Source organism: Xyrauchen texanus, chromosome 17 (assembly GCF_025860055.1).
Source record: "Xyrauchen texanus isolate HMW12.3.18 chromosome 17, RBS_HiC_50CHRs, whole genome shotgun sequence".
NCBI classification, from domain to species: Eukaryota; Metazoa; Chordata; class Actinopteri; order Cypriniformes; family Catostomidae; genus Xyrauchen; species Xyrauchen texanus.
This window is the reverse complement of record NC_068292.1, coordinates 11,043,689-11,054,960: the sequence shown is the minus strand read 5'-3', so window position 1 is coordinate 11,054,960 and position 11,272 is coordinate 11,043,689. Positions and strand designations below refer to the sequence as shown.

At 44.4% G+C, this 11,272-nt stretch overlaps 1 protein-coding gene across 1 annotated transcript in view; it reads right to left on the bottom strand.

Moving 5' to 3' along the window:
• Nucleotides 1-4,292: 4,292 nt before the first annotated feature.
• The window catches only part of LOC127657985 (zinc finger protein 236-like), a 107,325-nt gene continuing 100,345 nt past the window's right edge, over nucleotides 4,293-11,272 (bottom strand). The window contains exon 31 of the mRNA XM_052147029.1: nucleotides 4,293-6,251. Coding sequence (XP_052002989.1) covers nucleotides 6,088-6,251 — 164 coding nt within the window. The 3' untranslated portion in view covers nucleotides 4,293-6,087. The remainder of the gene's footprint in view (nucleotides 6,252-11,272) is intronic.

The window sequence follows — 11,272 nt, the reverse complement described above, 5'->3', positions numbered from 1 at the left end:
GGGGCAAGAACTTCCTGTTCAAAAGAAAACCAGGGAGGGGCTCTCTCAAGGAAGTGACTAATGAGCCAAATGTCTGAGACCAAATGCATAATAATAAAATAAAATCTTGGGTAGGCCTAGCCCATCTTTGTCAGTCGGCCTATGCAACTTACTGAAATGTAATCTGGGGCATTTACCATTCCAAATGAAGGACTTCGCTGTGCTTTCAAATGGCTTGATATAAGAGAGCGGGACATCTATGGGGAGAGATTATAGTAGTAGAATTTTGGAATACAATTCATTTTAATAATATTAACCTTCCCTATCATAGATGAATGTAATGAAGTCCACCTGCCCACATCGCTTGAAAAACTTTTTATTAAAGGGTCACAATTATCTCTAACTAAATCACACAAATTTGCTGGAAATAAAGTATCCAAATACTTAATGCCCTGTTTGGGCCACTGGAAGGCACTCGGCTGAAATCCGTTACCAGACCGTATGCTGCCAGAGGCAAAGCTTCGGATTTAGACCAGTTAAATTTGTATCCTGAGAACTTAGAAAAGGAATGAATGATTCTGTGGAGGAATCATAATAATAATAGACGAATAATAAAATATCAATGTAAAGCAAAAGTTTATGCTCCACACCTCCCGCCACCACCCCTGGAAGTTTAGGATGTTCTAATTGTTCCACAATGTTTCTAATATCCTCATCAGTAGATGAAAACGTGGAACTATAGAGATCAAGATAGAATTCTTCAAAAGCATTATTAATATCAATGGCTGTGGTACTGAGGACCAATTGGTCGCCATATAAACATTGATTTCAGCCATTAGCATTTGTTGGAATTCAGAATACACTAAAGCACCAACTATATGATTTGTTTTCTCCATATGTGGCAACATCTCAAAACACACCAGGGTGTGATCTGAGGCATAAATGATTAGAATTGAGCAATCAAAACAGATGAAATGAATGACTTAGATGTTAATATATATATATATATATATATTCTAGAGTTAAATGTTATGAACTGATGATGATAAAATTGTATAGTCCCTACCAGATGGGTTCAAAAGTCTCCAAATATCTGTAAGACCAACATTTTTACACATCCTGTGAAGCGTCAATGTTGTTCTATAGGGCTTTCACACTTTTGCTTCAATATGATCAAGGACTGAGTTCATCAAAAGATTAAAGTCTCCTCCCAATATTATATCATGAGGGATGCCAGCAGCTTGCAACATCCCTTCAAGATTTAAAAAAAGCCCTGATCATCAACGTTAGGTGCATAAATATTAGAAAAAATTAATATCAGCTAAAACAATAATTACTCGTCCTAATTGATCTTTAATCTATTTGAGACATTTGAATTGTAGATGTTTACTTATCAACGTAATGACTCCCCTACTTCGGTGAGCTGTTCCACTCACTCCACTGACTTTGCAAAAAATACTCCACAAAACTAATTCCAGCCAATAGGAGTAATAAGCACAAAGTGCATGTAGGTTCATCCATAAAACTGTCCTGAAGGTGTGTTACTCTACAAAATAAACTTCAGTCACTAGGCGAAACCAGCTCAAGAAAATGCTCAGATTCTTCAAACAGTCAAACAAATATTCAGTGAGCCGGTCCACTCGGCTGCATGAGTGCAAACAAATTACTTAATCACTCCAATGTCTTTTCAAGAAATACTCAACAAAATAAACTCCAGCCACTAGGTGGAACCAGCACAAAAAAAAAAAAAAGCATACAGGATCTTCAAACAGTCAAGCGAATGTTCAGTGAGCTAGTCCACTTGGCTGCAACGTGAGTACAATGAGATGTCTAGCTCACTCCATTCACTCTATGAAGGACATCGTTTGCTGTGGGCATGTAAATGTTTAACGGCCATCCTTAGTATCTATTCTCAATTTGGCCAGGAATATCAGTGCAAAAGCGACCTTCCATTGATGAAAGTGTTTCTTGCATTCCTTGAATCGATCATGCTTCTCTCTTGTTGAATTTGCAAGTCTGGGAACAAGAAAATGCTGTGGTTCTTACAAGAAAGCTTTTCATTATTCCTCACCTCACGTAACACAAGATCTCCCTCTGCGGATCGACAAGAAGGAACCATGTGAGCTCGCTCAATTTCCAGCTAATGGCCTGCTATGTCAAGCAGATTTGGAAAGAGCCCATCCAGGAACTTCAGTGTATCCTGTCCCTCTGCTACCTCAGGGATTCCAACGATACGGACGTTATTCTGCCGGCTCCGGTTTTCCATCTTCTCCCATACATGCTCCAAATCCACCTTGATCACTAGCGGATTAGCAGATAATTCCCTCTCCAATGACTCCAGATTATCGCTGTTTCTCGACATCCCCCACTCTGGTAACCACATCAGTAAACTTTGCCTCCATGGCAGTAATCGATCGATGTATAACAGCAAGATCCTCCAAGTCAGCAATGACCTTTGTCAGCATTGCCAACATGTTCAGCATCTCCCACCACATTTCCCTCACCTCTCCAACCAAATCGACTCCAAAGCCCGCAACCTGCTAAGGGGCATCGGCTTGAGCACGTTAGTGTCTTTTAATGTCTCCAGAGCTCGAGGATTTTGAATTATTTGACATATGGTCCTCCTAAAACAGTTAGGGAACAGAGTGTATCTAATCTCACCAGTAATGTTATATATAGTATTAAAACTTTTTTATTTTTATATATATATATATTTATATTATTATACCATTCACACGTTCGATCCTCACATGGCGTCATGTGAACCCAATTCTGTTCTATTTCTATTTCATCTCTCACGAGCCGCATCAGAGCAGGACTTCTGATTGTACATTCTCGGCATTTCACACAAACACGTTATTTGAATATATATAGATCATCCAGTTCTCATAGATTTTAGTGGACATGTACGACATATACTTTTTGACCGATCTCCACCAAACTTTGGAATTATAACACTCAGCTATAACATTGAGAAATTTAAAAATGTCAGTTTTGTTTGGTACTAATGTACTACCTATGGTTCTCTCTGCTGAACACAAATGAAGATTTTTAGAAGAATATCTCTGTTCTGTTGGTCCTCACAATGCAAGTGAATGGTGGCCAGATCTTTGAAGCTCCATAAAAGGACATAAAGGCAGCATAAAAGAAATTCATACAACTTGTGTTTTAATCCATGTCTTCTGAAGAGATATGATAGGTGTGTGTGAGAAACAGATTCATGGTTATTATTAATATTAATAAATTTTATTTTTTTAATACAAATCTCCACTTTTTTAAAATTCCAATTAGGAATACCCAATTCACAATGTGCTCTAAGTCCTTGTGGTGGCATAGTGACTCAATCCAGGTGGCGTAGGACGACTGCCTCCGCGTCTGAGACCGTCAATCTGCGCATCTTATCACGTGGCTTGTTGAGCACATTGCCGCAGAGACATAGCGCATGTGGAGGCTTCACGCCATCCATCCAAGCCAAACTCACCACATGCCCCACTGAGAATGAACCACATTATAGCGACCACGAGGAGGTTACCCCATGTGACTACCCTCCCTAGCAACTGGGCCAATTTGGTTGCTTAGGAGACCTGGCTGGAGTCACTCAGCACGGCCTGGATTTGAACTAGATAAATCTCCACTTTTGACCAGCAGGTGGTCCAATGTGAAAGTCACTTCCAGACAAGAATGTTGAAGAGAAAGTTTATATTTACACACCAAAAAAGGTGAACTATTCCTTTAAATGCTTTGACCCCGTTAATTGCTGCTTGCAGTCATATTTTTTATAATCGTCACTCTCTGGGTATTTTGTTGATTCATTTGTGATATATATTTGTGCAGGGTCGCTAAAGACCCAAAGTATGTAATAAAGGTAAAATGCATTTAAAGGTTAATTGTTTTGAGAGCATTTATCATAGTTTGGAGAAATGCAGGACAGTGACCACCACAGACACAGAGGGACACAGCTTTCCATATTCAGATTAGTAGTTGATCAATATGGGGTTTCAAAGGCAGATTTGTAAATGTTTACGTTGGTATTGATTTGAATATCTTGAATATTCAGTGGAGAGAAACATGTTGAGAATCAGCAAAGCAAATATTGGAAAGTGTTAAACAGCATGAGAGAAAAAAGAAATGCTCTTACTTGACAACTATTCTAATCTATTGAGTGTTTGGTGTTAGTCTTAATTCAGTCTCCATCCAGATGCAAACCTGAGGCACGATCTGAAAGAAGAGTCATCCAACTATCCCATAAATCCTCAAGTTGTAAACTTTTTCAAATGTATGAATGTTCAAAATGTAAAACGGTAAAGGTTTGTTTATTAAGTTTGTCTCTGATTTACTGATTTTACTCTAGACTTCACAGACATTTGTTAAAAAAAAAAAAAAACATTTATTCTTAAATATGTTTGCATATTACAAAGTCTGGACAAAATTGGATCATTCCAGCGAAAAACAATATAAAAATGTACAATAGTGTAGCCATTAAAGAAAAAGACCAATTACTATTCAGAAAATACTGTATCCACCATATGTTTTTCACATTATTTACATGCAGATAGTTATGAAATCCCAATTTGAAATGAAACTAGTTTACAACATCACAAACCATTTGATCATTTAAAGAAATATCATCAACAGCACACAAGTCCACAAACACTGAGGTCACATCATATGAATTGATGTGCTGAGCTTGAGATATCATAGAATAATATGGCACAGAATGAATTTTCTGCTAAACAATAAAGGCAGAGATGATAATAAAGAGATCAGTCACCATTCTCTTTTTGAAGATCATCATCTTCTTTTACATTCTGGCTAACATCTTCTTTTGAGTTCCACGCAAGATAGAAAGTCATACGGGTTTGAAAAGACATGAGGGTTGTTTTTGGGAGAAATAACCCTTTAATGTGGGAGCAGCTCAGCAGCTCTACATCACAGGATATCAGATGTTTGTTGTCCTCTGTGTTTAATTCATATTGTCTTGCAAGTAATATTGACATGCTGAGAGTAGCAAACAAAATTTTCTGCGTTAGATGGGTGCTTTATACCACGGATATGAATACAAATGAAAATGGTGTTTTCCAATACAAAATTGCTTAAGTAGTGACAAATACGGCTCCAACTTAAACCGTACAGCTTTAAAAATAAAACGTACAAAACATCTGCCGTCTAATGCAATGAGAAGTAGCTATTTACAACTTTAAAAGTAATGTACATTCACAGAAATAAACATGATTTGTGCCATGTATGTCCCACTAATGGCAAGAATAAAAAGTGAGCAACATTTGGCTTATGTCAAAGTAAACAAGCCTTGAAAGAATAGTTCACCTAAAAATTGGAATCCAGTTATTATTCACACACCCACATGTTGTTCCAAACCTTTATGCTGTTCCGGGAGCACAAAGGTAGACATGCTTAAAGAGATTTCACACAGATCTCGTTCATGCAACAACAGTTCATAGTAAACACGTCTGACAAGCTTCAAAAAACAACAACAAAACATAGTAACCCATAAGACAAAATAACAGACCAGAATTTGGTTGTTATTTACTAAAAAACCTTCAAATCATATATGTAATTCAAATTTAGATGTGAAAATAGCACTTCATATCATTTTTCTGTGAATCATGCTGAAATGTTTGGCCTGTTGATATTTTATAATATTTGTCATGGTTTGTGGTAACACATTACAATAAGGTCACATTGGTTAACATTAGTTAATGCTTTAGGAATCATGAACAATATATTTTCTACAGTATTTATTCATCTTTGAACATTTGTATTTTTATTCATTGTGCATTAATGTTAACTTCTACAACTTTGATTTTAAAAATGTATTAGTATATGTTGAAATGAACACTAACTAAGATTAATAAATGCTGTAAAAGTATTGTTCATTGTTAATAAATGGAACCTTATTGTAAAGTGCAATCTGATTTGTTTTATGTTGTTTTAAGGACATTTTTGGAGCTTGACAGACATGAGTTGTTGTTTTATAGCATGCTGATTCTTCAAAACTTCTCCTTTTGTATTCCAGAGAAGAAGGAAAGTCCAATTGGTTTCAAATGACATGGAAAGTAATGGATCTGAACGAGGATCTGAGTGAGGGGTTCATGGGAAGACGGTGGGAATGGGACACTGCCAGTCTCCTGAGGACTCTTGCACAACCTCCTCCAGATCCAGTCCTGACTGACTCGCTCTGCTCTCCTGACTCACTTGCTGAGTATCAGACTCAGAATCATGGTCCAACACCACCTCCACTTCCTGTGGTTTAGCTAAGGGGCAACAAAAGGAACATACACAATGAGGCCATTATTATTTTCGGGTAATTCCAATGACATATAATAATCAGATGATAATGGGAGTCATCATGGTTATAACAGTTTAAAAATCCCAGACATTTACAGATAAAATGACATTAACATTATTCAGTTAAATGAAAATGAAGTTTTACTACAGTAACCATAGTTTAACCATGGTATTACTATAGTAATCAGAGCTCGAGAAATACCAAAAACCATCCCCCCTTAGATAATTTGTGTCATGTATTACTTGGAACTAATCATGGAAGTAAAATATTTAATTCTCTGTGTTTGATAAATAACAGACTTTAAATGTTTGCCATTAGCCGGTCAGAATTAGATTTCAACATGTTTGGGGTTACTGAAATCCCCCAATCAGATCTGTACACTTGCACAGGTTGGAAATATTCTGCCAGTGTGACGCATTAGTTGTGCAATCTTGCAACCCGGAGCATGCAAACTCTCTCAGCGTGAAAAGAAGCCAGTTTTCTGAAAACACAGGCAAAAAGTATGTTAGAGTTTCGAGACGATGGGTTGACATGTCCTTCCTATTGTTCACATGAAACTCAGGCCTCTGAAGGTAATGCAAGTTTTCAAAAGTGTTGCAGACTTGTAAAAATGGCCGGAAATCTTCTCTCTTCTTTTTAGAGAAAGACAACAGAAGGTAAGATATTACTATGACAAATGTACAGTAACAAAATGTAGGTCCACATGTTTTTAACTCAAACAATTTTCAGGGTTTCACCCATAAAACACTTTTGTGTGTAGATTATTATTATTTTCAATAGTTGTAGGGGGAGAGCGGGGCACAAACTAATGCGGGGCTAGTTGTAACACACATGGTTTAAACATTTCCACACACACTGTTAAGGCGGAAATTAATTTGAGTCCTTATAGCCATATCAACAAACATTTTGGCAAAATAATAATAAAAAAAAATCTGGAAGATGTTGTTGCCAAAAGTTGAATTATGAATTAATGTTCAGTTATTCGCTTTCATTTATCTTGGAGTAAATGTAGGTGTCGTTACAGATGTTAAATGTTCGTTTGGAAATGACGGCTGACACCGTTTAATCCATAATATGCTCTTCTCCAGATTTGTTTAAAGATTATTTTTAAAAAGTATCCAATTTTTTTTATTATTTTGATAAAATCCCACTTAAAAGTATTGAAACACACAATACTTCCATAGGCTGTCATTGGAAAATAAAAAAAGTGTGTCAGAGTAATGGTGGCAGGGCAACAGTTGCTAAGTGTAATGCTAGTGTGGAAGTAGGAGAAGGCAGAACAAAGAACAAAAGAACAAAATAAACAAAACACAGGAACAAAAGAAAGTCCTCGATGGGAAAAAGGGAAACTAAATACAAGAGGATACGGAGGGCGGAGAACAACATGGTAACCACGAATGGACAGATGACATGACAGGGTAACCACGAGCGGGTAGACAGACACAAACAGAGAGGGTCAGGATCAGACATAAGCGGAGACATGTAACGTCAACGATCGACAGGGGAAGGAGGAAACAGCGGGGTTTAAAAGGACAGACACGGTGATAACAAAATGACGAACAGGTGTGGACAATAAAGCTGTGACGGGGCCGGAAAAGACGGGAAGAAGGGAAGTGTAGTTTTTGACAGAGACAGTGAAACACGGGCGGACAACCAGGAAGACATGACAGGAAGCGTGAGCGGTGAGACAGAAAACACGGAGCGGACAAGGGAGCGTGACGTGGACGTGACTAGTGACAGGTGAAACAGAAAACACGGTACAGACGACACGGGATCATATCATAGCCCCCCCCCTCAAAAGGACCGGATTCCAGATGGTCTAAACAAACTTAAAAACAACAAACACAAAATGTTCCAGGCAAGGGGGGCTAGAAGAGGGGGAGAAAAGACAGACCAAAAGGGGCACAAGGGACACAGAGACAGATCAAGGAGGCACAATGACACAGAGACAGACTAAGGAGGCACAAGGGGCAATTAGGCAGTCCACGGGGGCAAAAAAGGGAAATGAGACAGTTCACAGGGGCAATTAGGCAGTCCACGGGGGCACAAAGGGCAGACAGGCAGACCAGGGAGCCCGAGAGGGCAGACTGGCAGACCAGGGGGGCCGAGAGGGCAGGCAAGCAGTCTCTGGGGGTGTGTGAAGGGAACCAGGTCAGGTGGCCTGGGGGGCGTCCACCGGGTAGGGACAGGTTTAGGTGGCCAGGGGGGTATCGACCGGGCAAGTACGGGTTTAGGTGGTCTGGGGGACAGCCACAATAGGGGAACCGGTTTATATGGCCCGGGAGCTGGCCACAAGGCAAGGGCCGGTTCTGGAGGCCTGGGAGGTGGCCACAAGGCAAGGGTCGGTTCTGGAGGCCTGGGAGGTGGCCACCGGACAGAGGCCGGTTTAGGTGGCCTGGGAGGCGACCACGCTATGGGGACAGGTTTGGGTGGCCCGGGAGCTGGCCACAAGGCAAGGGCCGGTTCGGGGGGCCTGGGAGGAGGAGTGGCCTTGGGTGGCGGTGCTGAAGGTGGCGCAGGCAAGGATGCCGGAGACCCTGGGGGCGGAGCAGAGACAGGCAGAGCCGTGGTAGAATCAGGCGGTGAGGCCTTGGGCAGGTCCGGAGGCGGAACAGTGTTGGGCGGAGACAAGGGAGGCGATGGCGTGGAAGTCTCAGAAGACGGAGCCAATGGAGGCTTCGGGGCGGAGCTGGGAGAGGCGAGGGCGAAGAAGGCTCTGAAGGCGGAACCAGGGGAAGTTCAGGAGGCGCAGCCAAGAGTACCTCTGGAGGCGGAGCCGAGGAAGGCCTAGAAGACGGGGTTGAGGAAGGCGGAGCCGAGGATGGCTCCGGAGGCCCAGGAGGCGGAGCCGTGGGAGGCTCTGGAGTCTGAGCCGAGGAAGGCTCAGGAGACGGGGCCGAGGAAGGTGGCGCCGTAGGAGGCTTAAGAGGAGGAGACCTGGAAGGCTCTGGAGGCGGAGCCGAGGGAGGCTCGGGAGGCGGAGCCGTAGGAGGCTCGAGAGGCGGAGCCCTGGGAGGCTCGAGAGACTTGAGAGGCAGAGCCCTGGAAGGCTCAAGAGGCGGAGCCCTGGGAGGCTCGAGAGACTTGAGAGGCGGAGCCCTGGAAGGCTCGAGAGACTTGAGAGGCGGAGCCCTGGAAGGCTCGAGAGGCGGAGCCCTGGAAGGCTCGAGAGACTTGAGAGGCGGAGCACTGGGTGGCTCGAGAGGCAGAGCCCTGGAAGACTCGAGGGGCGGAGCCCTGGAAGGCTCGGGAGACTTGAAAGGCAGAGCCCTGGGAGGCTCGGGAGGAGGAGCCCTGGAAGACTCGAGAGACTGGAGAGGCGGAGCCCTAGGAGGCTCGGGAGGAGGAGCCCTGGGAGGCTCGAGAGACTTGAGAGGCGGAGCCCTGGAAGGCTCGAGGGGCGCTGGCTCTTGGACGGGCACGACCACTGGCGCTGGCTCTTGGACGGTCCCGGCTACTGGCGCTGGCTCTTGGACGGTCACGGCTACTGGCGCTGGCTCAGGGACGGTCGCGGCTACTGGCGCTGGCTCAGGGACGGTCGAGGCTACAGGCGCTGGCTCAGGGACGGTCGAGGCTACAGGCGCTGGCTCAGGGACGGTCGAGGCGACAGGCGCTGGCTCACTGACCTCTGAGGCGACAGGCTCTGGCTCACTGACCTCTGAGGCGACAGGCTCTGGCTGGTTGACCGTGGTATGCGCTGGTACACTGTTCCTGGTCGACGTGGCTTCAGGCTCGCTGGCCGTGGCTGGCAAGGGCTCAGGCTCGCTGACGTGGGCTCTGGCTCGCTGACCGTGGCAGGCGTGGGCTCTGGCTCGCTGACCGTGGCAGGCGTGGGCTCTGGCTCGCTGACTGGAGCAGGCGAGGGCCGGGAGGCGGAAGCCCGTCTTCTCTTCCTCCTCCGGGCAGACGAAGTGGACCGTGCAGGCTCATGGGGAACGACCGGCATGGGGGTTGGCTCGCTGGCAGGTGGGGGAGGCATGACAGGAAGTGCCACAGACGACTGGGGAGTCACCACAGTGGAAGGAGAGGTTGGGTCCTCCTCGGCCACACCCACAGTGAATGGTGAGCCGCAGACCAGCAAGGTCTCCTCCACGAATGCCTGGAGAGCCCAGCCGCGCGTCGCCGGTGGCAACCGCTCCTTAAGCGAACCGTTCAGATTACCCCTGAAGAAGGCCACAAGGGAGGAGTCAGGGAAGTCCGCGACACTCGCCAGTTCAAAGAAGTCGCGGACGTGGTCCTCTATGGGTCGGCCTTCTTGCTTTAGGCTGAGCAGCCGGTAGTTAGCCTGCTGGACCGCTGGATCCATTGTTGGTCGATCGTTCTGTAATGCTAGTGTGGAAGTAGGAGAAGGCAGACGGGAGTGTGGATCCAAATGCGGCTTTATTGGAACAAAGAACAAAATAAACAAAACACAGGAACAAAAGAAAGTCCTCGATGGGAAAAAGGGAAACTAAATACAAGAGGATACGGAGGGCAGAGAACAACAGGGTAACCACGAACGGACAGATGACACGACAGGGTAACCACGGACGGTAGATGATACGACAGGGTAACCACGAGCGGGTAGACAGACTGGCAGGGAACACGAACAGAGAGGGTCAGGATCAGACATAAGCGGAGACATGTAACGTCAACGATCGACAGGGGAAGGAGAAAAGAGCGGGGTTTAAAAGGACAGACACGGTGATAACAAAATGACGAACAGGTGTGGACAATAAAGCTGTGACGGGCCGGAAAAGACGGGAAGAAGGGAAGTGTAGTTTTTCACAGAGACAGTGAAACACGGGCGGACAACCAGGAAGACATGACAGGAAGCGTGAGCGGTGAGACAGAAAACACGGAGCGGACAAGGGAGCGTGACGTGGACGTGACTAGTGACGGGTGAAACAGAAAACACGGTACGGACAACACGGGATCATAACACTAAGACAGGACTGGTCAGAAGCCCTTTTAAGGCGGGGCTTAGCGAAGGGCCAATTATGTAGT